Genomic DNA, 23,892 nt, shown 5'->3' with positions numbered 1-23,892 from the left:
TGATTTATGGAACTGTTGGCAACCTAAAGCATGGGAAAGTTTGTGCTAGCTTGTCAGTTTGTGCTATTTGTAAGCACTGGGAAGTATGACCCACATTCATTCTTGTAAAAATTAGGTGTGAGGATTATCACTTGTTTTATTAACTTTTTACAGTTCCAGGCTCTGTTAGCATACTAACATTTTGCATTTTTTAAGCATTAGCGCTTAGTACTGGCAATGAAATAAGGAACATTCAACAGACAGTCTGTGCTGAATGCCTGTGATGTTTAGAGCAATGCTTCCCATTTCCCCCTTTATATAGACTACTATGTTATACTGAGGCTCACCATGTAAGATAGGTATCAATCATGAAGACTTTTGGGCACCTTGATAAATATGATCAATCCCTTTCATCATTTAAAACAAAATTATTTTTAATGGCCCAAATATTATGAGATCACAATATGTAGTCTTGCAATATTTTAGCATCATTGCCAAAATTGCAAGGTAACATTAACACCTTATGCGATTTGACAGTTTGAACATTTGTGTGCAATTTTATGTATATAAAATTATCTATTCCAGGGGCCATCTTTAATATTCTCATACTGTACCTATGGTTGCTTTTAGACTGCAGTTTCGGAACTACTTACTACAGAAACATTTCATGTATATTTCACACTTGAATCTGATCCTTGGTACATAATGCCAAGGGATCATCAGCTATAAATGGAGCCAAGACACAGGAGCAGATGAGTCTGAACTTATCTTAGCTTAGATTCATGGCATAATTTTGCATTTAGAATTTGAAAAGAATATGTAGGAAATTAGAATATATTCTTGTCTTTCAGCAACTGATGGTTAAGGAGGAGTAATCAATATACATTTGTTATTTTGAAATGAATGCTGGAAAATGAAAAGGTTATGCTGATGCAAATTCTCTAAGGCCCCCTTTTCTAGAATAGGTTTCAAGAAGTATCAAGAATGAAAGAGCAGAAACATATCTCATCTCTGACCATAGAGTTGCAGTCAGTGAAAAAATGGTATGAAAATATTTGTTAAAGAAAAATACACCCATGATTATGCTAACTGGGTTTATATATGAATACACTCCCCCCCACCAGTGTATTTGGTTTCCCTAAAGGAATAGAACAGGATTATCAAACTGGCATCCCACAGACTGGATGCATCATGTGCAGGCCATGCCCACCCCAGCTCCGCAAAGACAAAAAACCATCACGATATGTCACGTGACATCATGACACAGCAAGTTTGACATCCATGGAATAGAACATTATTCCTTCCACTTTAGGCTAACATTTCAATAATCTAATGAAACAGTGAAATCTACTGAGACTGGTAACAGTAAGTCTGAGACTAATGCTAGTTTACACATTTGTACACTATTAAGCCACAATATAGCTTGCCCTGTAAGCCTGACATCTTGGGTTCTTAGTGAGAATATTGTTTCATCGTGGTCAAAGTGATAGGCAAAATATTAGAACTTGTTGGATTTTCATTAACTCAACTTCTGCACACTTGGGTGTAAGCATATGATAGTAATTTTCAGGTGCCTTAAGGACATTGATATCCTATTAGATCTGGCATCTTTTTACAATTTATATTCCTGACTATCTCAAAGGTGCTTTTTCAGGAGGCAATTGGATTTTTTTGTTTTTTCTTTGAAGACTTTTAGCTTCTCATCCAAGAAGCTTCTTCAGCTCTGACAGGATAGTGGGGAACGGAAAGTTTTATATTCCTTGCAGACAGCTGGTCATTTGCATCCTTTTAGAGAGTCATTGAAGCATGGAGCACTTGAAGCACATATTTATGATTAGCTTTTTCATTCTACTATATACCTGCTATAGATATCTGAGTCAAATAAATCTGCCTGCACCTTAATGAAAATTGTTTGAATTATCAAAAGAAAGTTATGGCAAATATAATGCATGCCATGTATGCATATCATGTTTTCTTTCTTCTAAGCAAAACAAAAATAAAAAAGGATTCTCATTTGGTCTCCACTTGTTGTTTAAATATAAAGAAAGACTGTAAAATCCATAACAGGAATTTTTTATATGTATTAAAATAATAATATTCATGCTGGTTTTCAGTTGTCCTTCTCTTTTGGTTTTTTTTCTCTATAATACATTAGGCTTTCTAAAATTGAAACATTAAATTAAATGTAATTATGTAAAATTGAATTTACATAATGATGCTGTTATAAGTATGGTATATAGAATTAATTTGTGAAGAAATTTAAAAAATTATCAACCAAACTATATTAATTCAAATATTTAAAAGATGCTGACAAAAATAGGGGTATTTGAAATTCTGTCTTCCCAATCTTTTCCCAATACAAAATTATTTTTGATTATGAATAAGTTCATTTGTTTCTTGCAATCAGTTGGTGAAACTGTATTACCAATAAAAGTTTATTTTGGATATCACCAAGGAGATACAAATTAGCTGTATTTATGCTAAATGTAGTTTGCTCTAAACATGATTTGTTACATTATTTGTAATTGGCTGGATTCACACATCTTAAACCATAAATGGCTAACTTTACAGATAGTTTAGTGAAATATTAATTTAACCATGTTCTTTTAGCTGATTTAAAATGTAAAGAGCCAAAACCAGTGCAACTGATTTTGGTATAAAATTATGCATATTTTAAGCAATGTGGAAAATTGTTTAACAATTTTGATAGTTTTAACATTGTGAATAGTAGTCTCTTATATTTTATTCACTTTCTTTCTTTGTTTTATTTTTAGCCATGACACTGAACATTGAGTGTTTCTGAATTAAGGAATAGGAAACTAACCATTCATGACATAAGACTGTATTTTGGTATCCAGGAGAATGTGTAAACAGAGAATGACCACTTGCACCCTGCACCAAACTATCAGAATGTAGACCATGGATTATCCTATCATCAGCTTTAGGTAGGAGGAAAGAGAGTAAATTCTTGTTGTGATAAAAGAGAGTATGACTTTAGTGAATGCTGTCTGGAATGAGACTATTACAGAATGTTCCTTTCATCAGTTGACTAAGTTCTTGGGAAGTTTCAGCTCTCACTTGATAACCTATGCAAATATCAAATCTATGCACAAATGCTTGATAACTTTGTGTTCATGAAATACCCCCTCCCTACTCCGTGCATGCTTGCAGATCTTCAGCAGACTGAATTCTTACTGCCTTTTGTTTGATTAGGTTTTTGTAATTTTTACCAGATGCTATATCTAATTTATTGTGTTTGGACATTTTTGTTTACATGCTGTGCTGACTATGTGACAGTAGAGAAGGGTTAAATAAATATATATTGATTCCTATCACTGTCTTAATATTTTTGCGACTTCAACAAATAAATATTGTCAATCTTATTGCATATCCAATGGCATATATAAGAACTGATTTCTTTTATTAAGTACATTGTGTTCATTACCATGAAGAAATGAATAGAGTTAGCAAAATACAAATAATTTTAATCGGGTTTAGCCATGTATATTTTGGATACCATGTTTTTAATTTAAAATATTTGATTTTCAAATTTTGCAAGGAATCTTACATATCTTCTAGAAGAATCAGGTCAACCTATATAAAATATTTTGCTTTGTCTTCACATATAACATTTTCAGTTTTGCTTTCTGGGTTAACTGACTGAATAAAATCAATCCAATTCTTTTTATTCAGAGGTAAGCTTAATTATAGTTCTAGTATTTACTATCCAGGTATAGAACTGACTGTGTATATACAATATTCATAATAGTAAGGCTATATGTATTGAAATAACAGGGATGTCAATGGATTAGTTATAAATTAAATCATAGCCTTCATAAGTAAACTTTTGAATATCAAGAAAAACATAATATCCTTCTAACGCAGAAAACATGTGTGCAAATTTATGCAAATTATTTGATACCAATCCCCATATTAGATATGGTAGGAAGAGAGTCATTTTTTTTAGAATTTTTTAGAATTTTATTAACATTTATAGGCCGCCCTTTTCCCTGAGGGGACTCAGGGCGGCTCACATAAAATCAGGAGGGGGGATACAAACAATAACATAGAGACATATAAGTAAAAATAATGAGCAACATTCATTCATCATTCGGGAGGGGCGGCTATCTTTGTCCCCAGGCCTGTCGGGCTAGCCAGGTCTTAAGGGCTATGCGGAAGGCCTGGACGGTGGTGAGAGTACGAATCTCCACGGGGAGCTCGTTCCAAAGGGTCGGAGCAACCACTGAAAAGGCCCTCCTCCTTGTAGTTGCCAGCCGGCACTGGCTGGCGGATGGAATTCGGAGGAGGCCCAATCTATGAGATCTAATTGGTCGCAGGGAGGTAATTGGCAGCAGGCGGTCTCTCAAGTACGCAGATCCACTACCATGCAGGGCTTTATGGGTGACTAGTAGCACCTTGAAGCGCACCCGGAGATCGACAGGCAGCCAGCGCAGCTCGCGGAGGATAGGTGTTATGTGGGTGAACCGAGGTGCACCCACAATCACTCGCGCGGCCGCGTTCTGGACTAGCTGCAGTCGCCGGATGCTCTTCAAGGGCAGCCCCATGTAGAGCACATTGCAGTATTCCAGCCTAGAGGTCACAAGGGCCCGAGTGACTGTTGTGAGAGCCTCCCGATTCAGGAAGGGTCGCAACTGGCGCACCAGGCGAACCTGGGCAAATGCCCCCCTGGTCACAGCCGTCAGGTGGTGGTCAAAAGATAGCTGTGGATCCAGGAGGACTCCCAAGTTGCGAACCCTCTCTGAGGGGTATAAAATTTGACCCCCCAGCCTGAGTGATGGAATATTGATCGAATCTTTGGGAGGGAAACACAACAGCCACTCGGTCTTTTCTGGGTTGAGTACAAGCTTGTTAGCCCTCATCCAGTCCATAACGGCCTCAAGACCCCGGCTCATCACGTCTGCCGCTTCATTGAGTTGGCACGGGGCGGACAGATACAACTGGGTATCGTCCGCATATTGGTGGTATCTTATCCCGTGCCTGCGGATGATCTCTCCCAGCGGTTTCATGTAGTTGTTAAATAGTAGGGGGGATAAGACCGAACCCTGAGGCACCCCATATGTTAGGAGCCTAGGGGTCGATCTCTGCCCCCCCACTAACACCGACTGCGACCTGTCCGAGAGGTAGGAGGAGAACCACCGCAACACAGTGCCTCCCACTCCCACCTCCCGCAGTCGTCGCAGAAGGATACCATGGTCGATGGTATCGAAAGCCGCTGAGAGGTCAAGGAGAACCAGGATGGAGGGATGTCCTCCATCTCTGGCTCTCCAAAGATCATCGGTCAATGCGACCAAAGCGGTTTGTTATCTATGGTAGCACCTTTTCTGTCTAACAATTTATATTAAAAGGCATAAGTTTTCATGAGCTACAGCAGATGCACGGAGTGGCTAAACTGCTGTAGGATTTAACCTATAATGCAACCAGGAGAGGAAACACAGAAGATAGATTGGTTATGCAAATGTATGCTACCTGTGAATTGTAGTACCATTACTATATTAATAATTACAATGTATTAAATAATTAAAACCCTATACTATATTAGTCAAAACTCTTTGTGCCTCTGATTGCAGCTGCCAAAAACTTTGTAATTATTTTGTTAGTTGGAAAAAGTAGTCATTCTGATATAGGGCTTACCATATTCAGACTAAACTAATGTGTAAAAGACTTCACTGTAAACTACCACAATCATATTGGTAGGATAGCAATAAAGGCACAGCACAAGAAAAAATATTTTGATTCAGATCATTTCGAGTCTTCCAGTTAATAACAACAGTCTTTTTAATGTGATCTTGGAGAAAAATAAAGTGCAAGGGACAACAATATTTAAGTGACAATATTCTTAAATAAAATGTTTTTAAAAAGAAAAGCATGACAATATATGAATTGGAATAGTGAGAAATATGCAATATAGTATAAATAAAACAGCCAAATGTGAATGAATGATTTCTTATTTTGGTAATTTGGGTTCTTAGTCCTGATTCTGGAAATGTATTTGGACATAAAGGAGGAGGAAGAAACGACCGTAATTTGTAAGAATTCATTCTCTGGACCACTTTTTCTTCTTCACCTTTTCAGTTATACCCACATTTTAAACATAAGTAAATTCTTCTAAATTTGTTTAGAAGAGTTGCTTCTAAGCATTTATTACAGAATACAGTATGTGAATTAAAATTTGCAATGGTTTTGTATGTAGAAAAATAATTTTCTCCTCCGTTATAATTTTCATTATTCTGAGTGATTATCGTACATTTAGTTTATACCTGTTTCTTGTACACATGCAAATGTATGGCAGATACATGGCAAATGGAATAACAGGTATTTTAAATCTGAGAATGAATAAATAAATTAAATCCTAAAATATATAATTGCAACAACACTAAAATTAGAGGCCCCAAAAGCTTTAGTTAGAGATTTGAGTCTTTGATATTCTTTTCCCTATCTCTAGGGAATTAAAGCTTTTTTTCTGCTCGCCTCAATGATGCAGTTCAAAACTAGAACAGAAACTAATCTGATACATTGATTGCTTCTACCTTTAAATTACTGTAGTAATATACAAACTTCATATTTAACAATAATTTAATTCTAACTACATTATTAGAGATGGTTTTTCTCTCTTCAAAAATACAGAATTAATTTATATCATAATATATGGGCTGCATTATATTTATTACTTTTATTGATATAAACCTTGGCACTAGATTTTTTTCAGTTGGTTGATTTGTTACATACATACATTTTATAAGAATATTATAGAGTTCGAATATGTATGCATTTCTATGGATGTATGTTAGATAAATTAACCATAAGCAGTATTTGAGTTTGTTCAATAGCAATGGAATCAAAATAAATGATACTGATTTGTAAAATAAAAAATAGAACTCGCTGCCTTTTGTTATTTTTAGCTCCAATCTTTATAGATTTTTACTTCCTCTGAATATTATTTTTCTATTGAGTTTTATCTGTTGAGGATTACTGAAATTTACTTGTGCTTTCCTCTATTGGTTTTAAAGGTATGTTGTCCAAATTGTATTTCATATGTATTGCAAGTAGCAGGATATTGTTGATAGTCTGTTAACACCTTATAAACTCTTTTTAATACTTTTATAGGTCATACAATTATTTTTAAAAATGTTTCATTGTATTCTCACGATTGAAAGGGTAATAGGAATAGCAACAATATAATGCATACATCTTTGATATAAGGATGGAAAAATTTCGCCCTCACATCCAGCATATGATTGGAAAAATTTCCTCCTGAAGAAATGTTAATGTTTGAAGGTCTGTGCTACCCAAATAGAGAAAAGGTGAGGTGGTGACAGTTTTCTTTACTCCTTGGTATTGTATCCATTTTCCATGCTTTCGGTTTCTTTTCTAGTTATCAAACATGTTTATTTATTGTAGAAACCCAAATTCCTTTGGACAAATCTGCAAAAAAGGAAAATAATGATTTTTTTCCAGCAAACTGATTAAGATATTAGATCAGAGAGCCAGACTTGCTACATAGGAATACAAAATATAAGAATCTTGTTTGATTTTTCTGAGGTGTTCATAAAAACTGCTATTATTATAATACCGCCCTTTCAGTACCACAGAGGGCAACACATTAAATTAGTCAATGAAAATGTTTTCAATAAGAAATAGACAGGTTATTAGTAAAATAGTTGGCTAGCATCAAAAATCCATATTATATTGATCACTATTGGAGTAGATACATTTTCTGTAAAATTAAATTTGTAAAAAAAATAATTTTTTCTAAATTTCTTAAAATTATGTTTTCTACCTTAAAACGTTGTATTCCAAAAATGCTGGTTTAACCTCTGAAGTTGCTTCATTATATTGAGAAAGAAATGGGCTTAAGGACCACCCACAGTAACTTTAATTCATTTCTTATAAGAAGAACCAAATCAATTAAAAAGGGAAACTATCTTCTAAATAACTTTCAGCCAGTACTTTAACTGGCATATTCTCATGGAGACCAGATTCCAGACATAAACTTGTGTTAGGCACCAAAGAGGAATTATAAAGCACTGTTCTTATATTTCTAGTTTGTCTTGCTTCTAAAGCTTTTAAATCCTTCTATACACAGTGCTGTGTGTGATAGAGTAAAAGGTTTAGTATTTTGGCTTTAAGTAATTTAACTCCACCAGGACAAAATTACTGGCTTTTCAGCTAACAAATTAGATTACAGAAGTCTTTGTGCACTCCATGCAATAGATGACTAGAAAACTCTGATTTATTTGAAATATGGGTAAACAAGTTGTATTTCAATTATGTGCAGGCTAGTGACAAAGAAAAAGAACAGAACTGGGGGCTCCTCAGTTGACCCAGGACATACATATACTCCAAATGAAGTCTGAAGACACAGCTATTTTATCTTTAAGGACATGTCCTTAAAACTCACCTTTTCCTTATCTCAGGTTGCCTAATCTCAAATATATTGATCTAATGTTAACATGATCTGTGTTGTTCAAATCATTAGGGTGCTTGTAATTAGGAGCTGTAGGCTTTTCTGCTTATGATTTAGACAGAGGCTTTATTTTTCTGGATGAAATTTCAACTATTACGTAGCTAGAAAAAAGGAGAGGAGTAACTACTACTTGCAGATGCTTGTACTGTTCAGCTGTCCAAAAGGATAGTTTCATGTGGGATGTTTGCATCAGTTCAGAATTAACTCTGGATCTGGCTGTTTCAGTGTTTGGAAGCTGTGTTCACTCTGTGATGTATTTGAAAAAATCCCCTCTGCCATTTGCAGTTTCTCTGTGCCTGTGCTGTATTTGAACCCCCGTCCCCCGTCCCAATCTGCAGTTCTAAAAACTCTGAAGGGCATTTATATTTGGCAGTAATTTTTGACTAATCTTTCCTTCTACCTTGTGAAAGCAAGCCACAATTACAGTGTTCTATCTCCCTCAACTTATATACTGAATATTTTATGTAATCAGTTTGAGTTAGTACTGGTTGGATCAGGGTGTTTTCAGTCACTGAGATTTGTAGTAGTGACAATAATTTCAGGTGAGCCTTAAATTTATTTTTTTTAAATAATATTTTTACTTATATATAAATATTTTGAAAACAGTGTATTGTCCAGGCATTTCATTTTACCAAAAAAGCAGATATAGAAATAATAATGATAATATACATATTAATTATAGCAATATTAATAGTTATATTAGCTTATTTATAATCATATACATTATACTAGCGTACTTATAGTCATAGATAACATTCATCTTTTACATGCACATAAAAATAATCTTTTTTCATCTAACCTCTATCTCTTATGTCTAACCATTGATAAAACCTATCCCATGTTGAGTAGTACTCTTTATCTCCTTTATCTTTTATTTTCAATGTCAGTCTATCCGTCTCTGCACAATTCAATATTTTCTGAATTATACTTTCATCTGATGGAGTGTTCTCATTTTTCCAACATTGTGCAAATACAATTCTCGCTGCTGTCAATGGTTCCACCACAAAACCGCGGACGACAAAATCGCGCTTGATGAAAGCGCGTACGTGACGTCATCACAGCGCGACGAAAACATCGCGCTGTGATCGATAAATGTAAAAATAAAGCGAAAACCTTACCCTAACCCCCCCAAACCTAACCCTAAACCTAACCCTAAACCTAACCCTAAACCTAACCCTTAACCTAACCATAAAACTAACCCTAAACCTAACCCTTAACCTAACGCTAAACCTAACGCTAACCCTTAACCTAACGCTAAACGTAACCCTAACGCTCTAAACCTAACCCTAACCCTTAACCTAACCCTAACCCTAAACCTAACCCTTACCTTTATGTGAATCGGCTTGCTTTAATTTTATTTCAATTTTTAATTTTTTTCGTCGCGCTGTGATGACGTCAAATGCGCGCTTTCGTCGAGCGCGCTTTTGTGGACTGCGGTTTTGACGGGTCACGGCTGTCAATACATGTAGCATTAGGTATATAGTCCCTTTATCATAGCTTTCTGGTATTATACCATAAACAATATTTATGGTTTTAAATCTATATGCTGCTTAATCATCTTTTCCAGCCATGTATGTATTTTTGTCGAGGATTTTCTTGCCTTCATACATGTCCACCACATATGATAATAAGTACCTGATGTCTGGTTACATTTCCAACATTTGGCAGACATATTTTTAAACATTTTTGCTAGTCTTGTCAGTGGCAGATGCCACTTTGTAAAGGTTTTCCTTATAAGCAGTAGCCATTGTCAATTTGTAATTTCTATCCCAAAGCTTTTGTCATTTGTCTAATTCTATAGTATAGCCAAAGTTTTTGCCCATACTATAATTGTCTTTTACTTGTTTAGCTTTCATTTTGAAGTTAGAGTAGATAACTATGTAATTTTCTTGTCAGTTTTTCATCTCTATTAGAATCTGATCAAGTGTTGTTGGTTCTTTATAGAAACGCCATGTTTTTGCATCTTTCTCATATCTCAATTGTATTTGCAGGTATGGCCACCATGCTAAATCCACCTCTTGAATTTGTAATTACTGGTTTGGTTTTAATTTTTAATTTTATATGTATAGTTTTATTTTCTGAATAACAATTATAGGAACTTAGTAATAGAGGGGTAAATGTGTGTGATTTATTTTTCTAGTTGTTAGTAATTATTGTAGTTACTTGCTCCATTCTGGTTTTGTTCTTTTAAATTTTGCTGGCATTGACTGAATAAAATTATTAATTCATTGACATTCCTCAGATTTACAATTGTAGCAGAGACCCTGCAGTCATATGATTGACACTTGGGAGATTTATAAGCAGCTGTCATCTATGAGCATAACAGGGTCCTGTAGTCATGTGATTGACACTTGTGTGCTTCATAGTTGACTTCTGACAAGCAGTAAGAAGTAGAGAAATTGGCAGTAAAATTGCAAGTTGCGGTTATGTGGTGTCTTACTTAATGACTTGTGTAATTTGTTTAATGACCACGGCAGAAATAGCGTACGTCAAGCATGGCCACATGATATTTTGCTTACTAACCACACTGCTTAGCAATGGGAGTTGCAGATCCAATTGTAATCATTAATACTGTGTAACATTTGAATATTGTGTAATATGCATCTGCAATTGTTGTTTGAGGCAACCAAACTTATATAAGTTTCAAGATCACTTAATAGTTTTACTTTCCTGTACTTAGATTTTCCATTTCAGAAATATCTAGTACACCTATCCAAAGCATCTCTTGAAACCATTAAAGCAGCCATCTTACTTAGGTTCATGAGGCTGCTTCTGTAGCTGTTTCAGGTGTCTCAACAAGTAGGTGTATCTGCTTACCATTTCACCACACAGCACTATCTAATAAAATGGGACTAGTTTCCAAAAATAGTTGCCTGTATGACTATTTTCATATGCCTTGGGGGAGCGGGGCAGTACTTTTGCAGTTTTGCATGGCGTATGGTATCGTTTTTTAGTGTTTCACTGCCTTAATCTGCGAGCCTCTTCAATTACTTGGGAACTGTAAATGCACAGAAATATGTGCTGCCTTGCATAAGCTGGAATGGAAAGTCCAAGATGCCAGCTGGGCAATGATTCTCATTTATAGGGCTATTATAATTTAGCCTATAATTTATAGGATAAATTATAAAGTTCACAGGGTCCAATCTGAGGACAGATAAAGCCAAGATCAGTCTTGGGCACGACAGAGGAAAAGCATAAAGAAAGCAGGACACCAGAAAGGGAAGAGGGAGAGGCTGGAGAAAATACTAGATGACCCTATTTCCTCATTTTCCCATTCCTTGAGCAGAACTTGGGTAAGGTGACCAGACATCCCGATTTCGGCGGGACAGTCACAATTTCGCAAAATTTGTCCCGCGTCCCGCCACGTTCTTAAAAAGTCCCGATTTTTTTTAAAAAAATTATTTTTACCAATGTAAAGAGGCTGCAAGGCCATGGCAGATAGGGGCCGCCAGTGGGTCACTGATTTTCTAGGATACATACAAGTTGCCTACTAAGTCCTCCATATTCGGGGAGAGACACTCGCTCCCGCACAGCACGATCACGCCACAGGTTTTCAAAGCCACACTCTTGATTGGCTCGCAAACGTCACGAGAGACAGCTTCCGAAGGAGGACAAAAAGCACTGTAGCTTTGCCTAAAGAATAGCTGTCTCTGTAGGAACGAGAATGTCACTCATCCCAATCCGTTGAGAGAAATATTTAATCTCTCAGTTCGATGCTTTCAGAAAGCAGAAAGCCTAGATATTCAAGGGAAGACTTATCCTACTCACAATAGCATCGGGATTCTGCACTATAGCTCACAACGTTGCTATGCAGTAGTAAATTGAAAAGATATAATATGGAAAAACCGACGTCATTAAGCTGTAAGTAATGAACTAATATATTAAGGAGTAAGCCTTACTGAATTGCACATGGTTTTCTTGCCGCCTCGCTTAGAACTACCCGCCAGAAATGAAGCAGTCTTGCGGGACCCCCAGCGGCCCCTTTGCTCGCGGGGTGCAACAGCCCACCCTTCGACTCGCTGTTTCCTTCCAGGTGGCTGGAGAGCCGCTTGTGACAAGGCGCGCCGCCTCGAGCTACCTGCAGAGGCGCTTCCCTCCCTCTGCGCCCCACCTGCCTGCCTGCTGGCACTGACGCTCCAGGCGTCTTCTTCACCAGGCAAGCCCTCCGCAGGGCAAGGGGGTGTGACCGGGCAAGGTGGAGTCGGGGGGGGGGCAGACAAACTCCATGCCCACCTCTTTCTTCCAGCAGCTCCGAGAGTTGCTGGTGGCAAAGAGCTCGGCGGCGTCGCCCAGCTGGAGGGGAGGGTGTGGGGTGCGGGAGACCAGCCTCCAGGAAGTTTGCCTCTCCAGACGGCCCTGTAAGCCCCCCCCCCGGCTCGCTCCGTCCTATCTGCCAGAACTTCTCCCATGTGCAGTAGATCTCTGTAGATCTGCCTCTGAGGAGCCTTCCTTCCTTCCTCTGTCTCCTCCTCCTTCTCATCTTGTTCCTTCCTTTTCTTCCCTCTTTCCTTCTTATTCCTATCACCTTCCTTCTTTCCTTCATTTCTTGTCTCCTTTCCTATCTCCATTCCTCTCTCGATCTCCTTCTCCTCCCTCCTTCCTTCCTTCCTTTCTCAGGAGGGGATGAGCGGGGGGGGCAAAAGGGCGACAGGCTGCAGGTGGCCAGGGACCCTGAGGAGAGCCCAGGACGAGGGGAGGGGGAGAGGTTGGCAGAGCCACGAGCAGTGGTGGTTGTCCCAGGCAGGGGCGTGGTGGAGGTGGTGTGGGTAAAAAGGGAACCGGCAGGGGCTGCGGGGCCAGCGGGGATCGGGCAATGGAGGTGGCCAAACTCCATGCCCGTCTCTTTCTTCCAGCAGCACCGAGAATCGCTGATGGCAAAGAGCTCGATGGCGTCGCCCGGCTGGAGGGGAGGGCGTGGGGTGCGGGAGACCAGCCTCCGGGAAGCTCGCCTCTCCAGACGGCCCTGTAAGCCCCACACACCCCCTCCGGTTCGCTCTGTCCCAACTGCCAGAACTTCTCCCATACAGTATGCACAACTCTGCAGAGCATAATTGGATCCTACAGTAAATACATTCAGTAGTATCAATGCATTTTCCAACCTGGCAGAATGGAGACTACAGCGCCCAGAATTCCTAAACAACAGATTTAAATGCCTGCGTGAGAATTTTGGGAATTGAAGTCTCAGTACAGAGGTGCAGATCTTGAGCGAATTGGCTTGAAGGAGGCTAGAAGGAGCCTCACTGAATTTAATAATACTTGTTGCTGAATCAAGCAGACATGCTTCTGCTGATTAAACTATTTCAGTGTTTTCCCTATAATTCCTTTTACAAGATATAATCTTCCTTGAGTCTAGCTCAGTCCCTGGAGAAACCATAAACATATTCAAAAATTGCCAGGTTATTTTTGAAACTGTTGTTTTTCCCATTTAGCTTTCAATTTGTAGGGATGTAACCTGGCTATTTTTGCCTGCTCTCAAAAAGATGAGCAGGGTTGAACCTGGCTAATAATTGGAGGGGAACCCACCTGGGAATCTCAGTACTGTATATTTAATAGGAAAATATTAAAAATTGTCCAAAAGCAACAATGACAATTTCCATACTACTGCTAAGAAAATTACGACACATCAATAAAATTATAGGAGCTGAGTTTAACTCAAGAGAAACTTTTCTAAAGGTAGACAGTTATATAACAATTCCACAATTCTGAAAGAACAAGCTTGTTCTATATGAAATTTAATGCTACAGTAGAATGAAGTAACACTGAAGATAAGTGCAGCTAGTCCTCAATGCACAACCACAATTGAGCCCAAAATTTATGTTGTTAAGTGAGAAATTTATTGAGTGTTGCCCCATTTTACAATTTTTCTTGCCACATTTGTTAAGTGAATCATTGCAGTTAAATTAGTATCATGGTTATTGAGTGAATCTGCTTTCCCCATTCTTTGCTTGTCAGAGGGCCGCGAACGGGAATCACATGACTCCGGAAAACTGCAACTGTCATAAATCTATGTCAGTTGCCAAGCATCCAAATGTAAATCTCATGACCATGGGGATGCTGCAATGGTCATAAGTGTGAAAAACAGTAGAAGTCCTTTTTCTGTGCCGTTATAACTTTGAACTGTCACTAAATGAACTGTTGTATATTGAGGACTGCCTATATTACATTTAATTTTTAAAAAATAGCCAATAATTTATATCCTTGAATAAGACTGCATTTATTTCATATAATTATATTTTATGACTATTTACAGGAAGGTTCTTGGAATGGGGCTGAAAATTAATTTTTTTAATTAATCAAACCCCCCGCCCCCGTCCCGGTCAATGGTGTCCCTCTTTACCAATGTTAACATCTGGTCACCTTAAACTTGGGGGAAGACCCTTATCCCCAGCCTCAGTGACACAGTATTTAAGCAACACATAGTACGGGTTCCCATCGTCTCCTTCCAACCTGGGCTTGCCCAATCAAAATACGGCCCGAAATGACCGAGTCTCCAAAAATTTCTTGGTAGGGGAGGTGGCATCTCCTCCTTCCATTGGCTCCGCTGTCCCCGGCGTCGCCATAAATGCCTTTCCCCAGAGTCCCCCGGTCTCCTCAGCAGAGATACCTTTCAGGCGGGCGGGCGGGCGAGCGCCAGTGGCATTTGCTCCGGGTTCCTGAGAGACGCGCTCTTCAGCCAGGCTCTTGTGTGGCGCTGCTGTCTCCCCCCGCCCCGCCCCCCGGTTTGGTTGTATCCGAGGGAGATTCGGGTATCGCCGACCGAACCTGCATCTGCTGAATGGTCCCAGGGTAGTCATGAATGAGGCCCCGGACCCCAGTGGCTCCGAGCAATCAGAGAGAGATGCCCGAAGCTCGGCTCATTTTCCGGCGACTGCCGGTGGCGGTCCAGTTAGGGGGATGCCTCAGACGCCCGGCCTGCCCCAACTCGTGCAAAAGTAAGAGGTGTCCGCGCGTGGAGCGGGAGGGGGAGGAAAAGAGCGAGGGAGGCTAACGGTCGTCTGACCTTTCTTGCCGCTGCGCCGTCTCCCTTTCCGGGCAGAGGCAATAAGAGCGACGGGGAACCTTTTGGCCTTGGTGTCGAATAGCTCCGGGAGTTTGGGCGGGCTGCCCCTTTGCCCCTCCGTGGTGTGGTTTCTCACGGCCACGTGTTAAACGGGGTTGCCAAAGCCAGAAATGTGGCCGCTTGTCACTGTCCGAAAAGTCGTTCGGATTGGGGAGGGGGAGAAATGGAACTTTTCCTTCTTCCGTAAGATCACGTTGCGTATTGTTTCTCTTTCCATTTGCTGACTTGTCAAGTAACCAAAATTAAAAATAAATAAATACATAAAAATCAAGGAGATCATACAAATGCAGACTTTACGACCTTCCAGTGCTTAGGTACTAAGCCCCCTTAGTTTACTCATTTAAGCGTTTATTTTTACTGGTCCCGTTTTTTGGGCCCGAGCTGCTCGAGTGTAGTGGTTCATATTGTCCAACGTAACGGAAGCGCAAACATGTCAAATAACATGTCATATAAGAAAATGCACTTGATTAAAGGCTTTGTAGCGGTTACAGCGCTAATAAGGATATCTATCTACGAAAATCGGAGAGTTTCGATTTTCCTATCGATTTTCCTGTCTATAGTATAGGAAAAGATACACATGTCTGTGTATATGTATTTAGAGTATTTGTAAAAGATATCGTTGAATTTCTGTGAATATTTGTCATCTGGTTATAGCGTTAGAATAAAATATATTACAGTTTGGTCAGTAATTCTAATATTAAATTATTTTACCAGTTACCTGCAATTTCTACACTCTCCTCAGTTTGCTTTTACCTAAAAAAAAATCCTTTTAGTTTCTACTGTAGGAAAAAATCCTTTTAGTTTCTACTGTAGGAAAAAATCCTTTTAGTTTCTACTGTAGGAAAAAACTTAATGAATTTATTGAAAAAAAAGAAAACCATTATGCCTTAACAAAGCGAAAGATTCTTATTTTGCTATGTTGTTATTAAACATTGATCGAAGTTGAACCTGAAGTGAACCTGAAATGTTTTAAGTTTTTTGCAATTGGAAAATATTGTTTTAAAAAAAGCGGGTCCCTTTTCATTCCATGGTGAAAATGAGAAAGAATGAGTATAATTTCATATTCCTTAATATTCAGAGGAGTTTGAAAGCAGTAGATGCTAAATTTCTATTTTGGAATGTAGGCAAGAATTTGATTTGGTTGGTTTTTTTTTGCTAAAATAAAAAAGAGAGAAAATTAATAAGAATGACAAAGTGAATATTTTCTTCATTGATATGTGGCCAACATTGAAATCTGTATCCATGGTAATAAATTTCATTCAGGTACTGTTAGATTCATGGAGAAGGTTGAATTTGCCCCTCAAGATAATGAATAGATTTTTAAAAATCAGTTATTCATCAGTTTTTGTTGTGGTCATACAATGAAAAACACTGATGAAGTTATATATCATTATTTTGAGTTAGTTCTACATGTTATGAGAAGTTGCTTGTTGCTTGTTTTTTTAAAACCACTCTTTAGAATCACTTTCTCCTTAGTAAATATAGCCTGTATCATCTAAATCAAGGATAAATTATAAAGTAGTGTATTTATGAGAAATTTCTGCTGGTGAAATACACAAATTAAAAATTAGTGCCAGCCTTCAAAAATTGAAGAAAAAAAGTGGGCAGCCATTCTCTATCATAGTGGCATGGTGTAAAATAGCAAATGTCAGAACTTTTGTCTGGCTGGTGGAATATGATCACTATATTTGTAACTGTACTGCATAATTTAATCTCTACATGGTGACATACTGTAATTAGTGCACCTAATACCTAACTTCACAACAGAAAACCACTAGCCATATGTTGTGCTTTTGATCATGATTTGAATGTTTTAGTAAAAAAACAAAAGGTGGTTAACATATAGATTTTTAATTTTTATGTGAAAAATTAATTATGAAGAATGTATTTTAAAATTATTACGAGGTTCATGGTGTTTTCCTACTTTTGTGACTACATTGACAGAAATTATATAGTTATATAGATAGGTGGTAACCATTGGATCTATTCAGTGGTAGAAATAGTGAGGAATTCATTAAATCCTGATCTGACGTATAAGGGGCATTCTGTCAGTATTTTGCTATGGTTGTTCTGCTTAATGTTTCTTGAGAGAGAGAAGGTAAATTGCTCACAGCTACTCTGACTGGAATATATTGTGTTAATGGTCTTGTTACACTGATCAGTTCTTCGTTTCTGTGGATGCCTTAAAGGTTTTGTAAAAATATATTTGCAAAAAATATTTTTATGTGTCTGTAATTATTCTTGACTTGGTAAGAAAAGTCATAAGAAAATTTATTTTATTTTAGTGAGGGCTAGTATCAGTACATTTTTACTGAAATGATGTCCCTAATGTTGAAAGTGTTAATCAGCCTTTCTTGCTAAAATAAACATAAATAAACTTTTATCTAAAAGTTTCTGATAAAATTTCAAACAAGCTAATTTAGTATTGTAGTTTCTTTAGAGTATACATTTGGCTGTCTTGGTTTCAAGCAACTGTCTAATGGTGAATGAAAGTATAATAATAATCTTTCTTTATTGTCATTGTACTTAAATACAACGAAATTGGTTACAACGAAAGAGCTTTTTAATAATAAGTATTTAGCAGAAAAAAGTTTCTTTGGTAACTATTAAAGACATTTTAATAGACAATGTAGGGTTTCCTCTCTCTTCAAACTTTCAGGTGTGTTCAAATTTTTAATTTAAATATCTAGCATTGTAACTTATAATGTGATTTTATTTTGATATATTTTTTTATATATAATGTGAATATTTTTTGGAGGATAGGATATAAAATAGCTGCTCCTCTTCTATACTTTATTTCATCATCATCTAGTCTTAAATGATCAAAAATAGTATTTAAACCAAAGGTGTCTTGTCAGAAAAACATGACTCACCTGTGACTAGCCTAGAACCATATGAAATGATATTGGTTGATGGTCTTTTTGTTGGGATGGGGATAGATTGAAGCCATGTGTCCATATTAGTTTTACTACACCTCTTAGCAGTCTTTAACACAATAATCTATCAGAATTTTTTTTAAGATAGCTGAGAGCTGTATTAGACAATCTAGCCACTTACAGATGTAGTTAAAATTCTGTTTCCATTATCACCCACTATTGTGGGGAAGCCAGTAATTCAGAAGACTGTCAGGTTGGGGAAAGTTGGTTCAAAGATTTGGCAATAAAGGTTACGATATATCCTGTTGTCTGATTGCTTATCTGTCTGAAATATTTTTTATCAGTGCATCAAATGAATTGGTGATTTTAATGCCATTAATACTTATGTAATATGATTACAGCTTGTGCTTGAATTATTTTGTTCATTAAAACATGTCCAAAATATGAGATACTATTCTTGATATTTTTAAGAATTCCTTAATATTCTTCATAGAATATATTTGTTTTGGGAGAAAATCTGTGTAATAGGCCATGCTATGGTTTCCAGAAAGAAATCTTTAGATTATTTATACATAACCATCCTGCAAAATCCCACAAATTTTGGGAGCAGTAACTTTTAGTAGCAGTATATTTGGTAAATGTTGGTAGAATCCGTTTAATTCAAGAGAAAAGACCTCTGCACTGGTTTACTTAGGAAGAGGAAATCATCGATTGTCTTCTTGTCAACAGTTCACCAGATGATTGGGATTTGTGCCAAAAACATGCATTTGCCACCCATTTCACCTGTTAGAATGAGCACGTTTTGTTTCAATAAGAAATGCAAGTGTTCATTATGTACATCAAGTTAAAGAAATTAAAGAAGAGTTGAAAGTTTTAATCTCAATTTAGTCCTGCCACCGGGTATAACACATAAACACACTGAAAAAATACAAGCATAACAAAATCACAATTTAGATCAGTTTCCATAACCATAAATACCTAATTTGCACTTAGCTTCTAATTTTATTTTTTCAGTTTTTAATGTTTCTGTGTGCTATCTAGATTAACATGTCAAATTTACTGACAGATCAAATAAAATATTTGTTTGTTTGTTTGTTTGTTTGCCTGTTTATAATTTGTCAAATTTATATGACTGCTGATCTCACATGTAGTGACTCTGGATAGCATACAATAAAATCCCAAATTGAAACATTTTATATTCCTCAGAAAAAATTCTTGTCTTGGAATCTCTTGAGATATTCCCCAAATTGTACAAACCATTATTGAATTAGATACAGTATTTCATTTAGGTCATTTTTTCACTTTGGTAAACTTTCAGAATGTTCATAAAACTACATTGGTAAATATATTTTTAATAATGGACAACTGGGAACAGAAGTGTACAACTGGGCATCATTGATATATTATTGATACTTTAATGTGGCTTCATGCAGACATTAAAACAGAAAGGGGAGAGAAAAGTCATGAGGCATCATGCAAAGCAAGGGCTTAGGGCCTGACTGCTACCTTCTTTCAATAATAATTGGACCTGGACCTGGAGGAAGGAGAATCACCACAAAATGATGTCCCTCCCCAGTCCCCTAAACTAGTCCAAAAGGATATCATGGCTAACAGTATCAAAGACCACCAAAAGATAAGGCTGAATGTACTATTTTCATACTGAATTTGTAATGGGTAATCAAGAGGATTGACCAGAAATAATCTCAGTACTATATAGTGGTCTATTCCTGTTCTGATGCGTGGCCCTTGCCTTCTGCTATATCTCCTATTGTTCATTATCACTGTAACATTCTCTTTTGCCTCTAAACACTTTCAGATACCCTTTAACCCCCCATGTCCCACCATTTCCTTTAGCCATCAAGTTTCCCAGTTATAACCCAACCACAGTTCATCTCTATTCAGCCAGAATGATTTACTGGGGAGGGTGGAATAGGGTTCAAGCCTGAACCCTTCAGAACAGTATTTTACCGTCCAAACAACCTTTACCCTCATAGTAACCCCTCTCTCCTTCATCAGTTCCAGTTCCAGGTGTTCTTCTAAAGGCAGAGTGGCATCCATCCAATGCTCTTCTTACATTTCTCTTAGAAAGAGACATTTAATTTCTACATTAATGAATTCTCCTTTTATGGTTTTAAACAACAGAATAGAAGCAAACTTCCCAATCCTTGCTTCTGTAAGGCTAGTAGAAATTCTACAGGAAAAACACTAGCTGTAGGAAGAATACCAAGACTTTCTGTTCCATTTAAAATTAAAATAGAAATTTATTTGACTTTTTAAAAAATAGTATACTTAACTAGTATTTTCATGCCTTCTCCCTTTCTATATTATTATGGTGTTTTCAAGACATAAACAGTTTGTTGTATTGTTAAGAAACATTAAAGACTGGAAAAATAAAATTAGAAGCTAGGTACAAATTAGGCATTTATGGTTATGGAAAATGATCTGAACTGTTTATTGATGCTGATCCTTTGTTCATTTAATTCTAATTCAGGTTTTTATCAGAATAAATTGAATATTGTTGATTTGTATACAGGTATAATAAACTATGTATGAATTTGGAAAATGTATTTCTAATTTATGAATTTTTAAAATCTTACAGTAAGCTGATTTATGGTAAGTTCCTTTTGTTGGGTACTTCCCTCCCCAGTATACTTTTGATTAATATCTAAACAGTGAATTTTATATCCACCCAGGTCCCAGGACCATGAAATCTTGTCATTCTAGGCAAAGAGAATTAACTTTTATTGGCTGTATCTGAACACAAAATCCCCTCACAAAGTAAAAATAAAGCTGTTTCATAAATCCTTAAACCAATTTCTGTATTCCATGAGACACAAAGTCATGAAAGATGATATCTTAAATCATATATTAAATGAAAGAAAGAAGGAAGGAAAATTGGTTGTCATTTAGATTTAAAATTCAACCTTTACAATATTATCTAGCTCACCCAAAGAGGATGCCAAAAACAGAAGATCATTATATAAATAATACATATATTCTCCTCCTATTCCATGGAAAAGTTTAATTTGTTTAGAATTGATTTGCACATTTTTATATTTTTCAGTCTCATTTTATATTCATTCATTCATTCATTCATTCATTCATTCATTCATTCATTCATTCATTCATTCATTCATTCATTCATTCTCCTTTTGGTTACATTTATTCATTTTATCATGCCAGACTACAATCATAATATACTTGAAGTAATATATGTTTGCTTACAAGGCTGTTTTTTAAAAATAACATTTTTATAATTTATTTTATAATAAACCGATGGAGATATTAAAAGAAAATGAAATACAAAATGTGAAGGAGAAACATTAACTTCCTCTTAGTGAAAGTGATTTAGTGACTTTAAAGATAACTTTAATTATAGAAAATGTAGTGTAAAATCAAAAGAATCTATTGCTGTTATAAGATTCATATACAAGTAGTTTGGTTTGTACTGATGGCTTTATTGCTTGGAAGAATAATTTAAGCAAGGTCATCACACCCATAGCAGAAGGTATGTCTAAACTACAGAAGGTAATTTATTTGAAACTAACTGAGGCTGGAAAAAGAGGATTAAAAAAAAATTATGATCACTTATGCAGTATTGGCTATGCATAAAAAATAACTCAAATAATACAACAAACCAATTAAATAGAATTTAGTAATATTTAAAGACAGTAGTGAGACAAATGCATAGTGCAGATATAATAAATATGTATGGTCACTTTTCAACTCTACATTTTGCTAGCCTCTTCTTTTCATATGCGTCTGTTACAAGCAGTAATAATATCAAAATGACAACAGTACGAATCATGATGTCATAGAACAATTGATATGATTTATATATTTACATCATAATATCTGATGCAATTATGTGAGTCAAGTCATTTCCATAATCTCCTGATACATCATCATTATTTCCAACCTCCCTATCCCACTGCAAACACCATAATTAGTTGCTTTGGTTAGTAATTGGATTAGTAAATTGGATTGTCATATTCAATGGGCACTTAAGTCAATTGTATTCCAATCAATTGTTAATTTTTAAGATACAGTTGATTCAAACTAAGATGTGTTGCTCCTCATTGTTTATGAATATTTGCATTTTAATAAAACTAGTATTCTTGTAATCTTTCAGATGCAATTGCTATATGAACAACCAGATGATGCTACATACTATAAAACAAAGGTGGTTAATATTTTTAGCAGCTAAAGTGTCTGTCAGATGCGCCTTCATTTAATAATCAGGAAAGAAACCACTCAACTCCATTTGTTTGAAATCAATTGTACTTTTACTAATTATAAGCGAACAGTAGCAAAGCTAAGCTGAATCTGGTTAATTAGGCGCGAAAGCAAAGAATATCATGTATAATTCAATCCCCTCCCTTTGACACCCCAGTCCATAGTCCAATTATAATGAGATAACTTCAAAAGACATCACAAGGATGGAATGCCGGACAGTTAACCTTGGCGGGAAACTCCCTTCCTCCACATGCGCAGTAAGATGGTCAGGTCAGCGTCTAGAATCTTCCTCCAGCACATCATGATTCCCCTCCCAAATACCATGCCCCCCCTCCCCGTTACAATGGCAGCCGAAGCAGCAGCAAAGCAGAGGCTGACAGTGTCATTATTCAATGTAACAATGAGGATTTTCTGAAGAGGGATTTGATTGAGGGTGGGAAATTAGGGGTTACCTTCATTTTGTTAAATTCCTATTTTAGGTTAGGCATGTTTTGTTTTACTATTTGTTGTCTCCAAATAGCCGAAAAAGACCATCAATTTTCTGTTAAGTAGAGTTGAAGGGACAGGCTTATATAAAAGGGGCTTGGTGAGTGCATAAAATCCTTAAGCTTCATGCGGCCCATCCAGCTGTAAGATAGTGAGATCCAACTCCTATCCAAAACATATTTCCCTTCAGTTCCTTTTACTTATAAATCTGAACACTAAAAGTTAAAGCAGATTCAAATTATTGAATTTTTAAACACTAATTCAAATTATTGTGTTTGTTTGTTTAGGATTTTGTTAGGGCTAAAAGAAAATAAAAATACAATTTAGTTTAATAATAGAATATATAATAATATACTTATATGGGGGAAATGACATAATTAAGAACATGCCTGCCTTCAGTTGGTATTCTAGGAGCTATTTATGCTACTGTTTGTGCTTATTCAATGGCTATTCCTTTTTAAAAACAACAATACTCCCACTCCTATTTCTTCCATGATAAGCAGATTTTTAAGTATCTTAAGAATTTTGCTATGCAGCTATTGTTGAGAAAAAACATTCTAAATGTTTAAACCCTTCTTTGAGTTCAGGAAGCCAGTAACCTGCTTTTACTATAATAGTACGTTACCAAAACTGTCTCTTGATTTTTAGCAACATCAATCTCTGTCTATGGATGGGGAAGTGGGGTGCTTTTAAAAATGAAATGGCATATATAAATTTGAATGGTGATAGACTTTCAAGGTAGTAGGAACAGCTTTAAAGCATTCTTTTCA

At 36.6% G+C, this 23,892-nt stretch overlaps 1 protein-coding gene across 1 annotated transcript in view; it reads left to right on the top strand.

The window, feature by feature from the left end:
- The first annotated feature begins 15,074 nt into the window (after nucleotides 1–15,074).
- The window catches only part of RBM20 (RNA binding motif protein 20), a 115,224-nt gene continuing 106,406 nt past the window's right edge, over nucleotides 15,075–23,892 (top strand). Inside the window, exon 1 of the mRNA XM_032225965.1 lies at nucleotides 15,075–15,396. Within this exon, the coding sequence (XP_032081856.1) occupies nucleotides 15,257–15,396 (140 nt within the window). The 5' untranslated portion in view covers nucleotides 15,075–15,256. The remainder of the gene's footprint in view (nucleotides 15,397–23,892) is intronic.

The sequence above is a fragment of the Thamnophis elegans genome, chromosome 10, assembly GCF_009769535.1.
Source record: "Thamnophis elegans isolate rThaEle1 chromosome 10, rThaEle1.pri, whole genome shotgun sequence".
In the NCBI taxonomy this organism is placed as follows: Eukaryota; Metazoa; Chordata; class Lepidosauria; order Squamata; family Colubridae; genus Thamnophis; species Thamnophis elegans.
The sequence above is the reverse complement of the archived record's forward strand: the minus strand, read 5'-3'. Positions and strand labels throughout refer to the sequence as shown.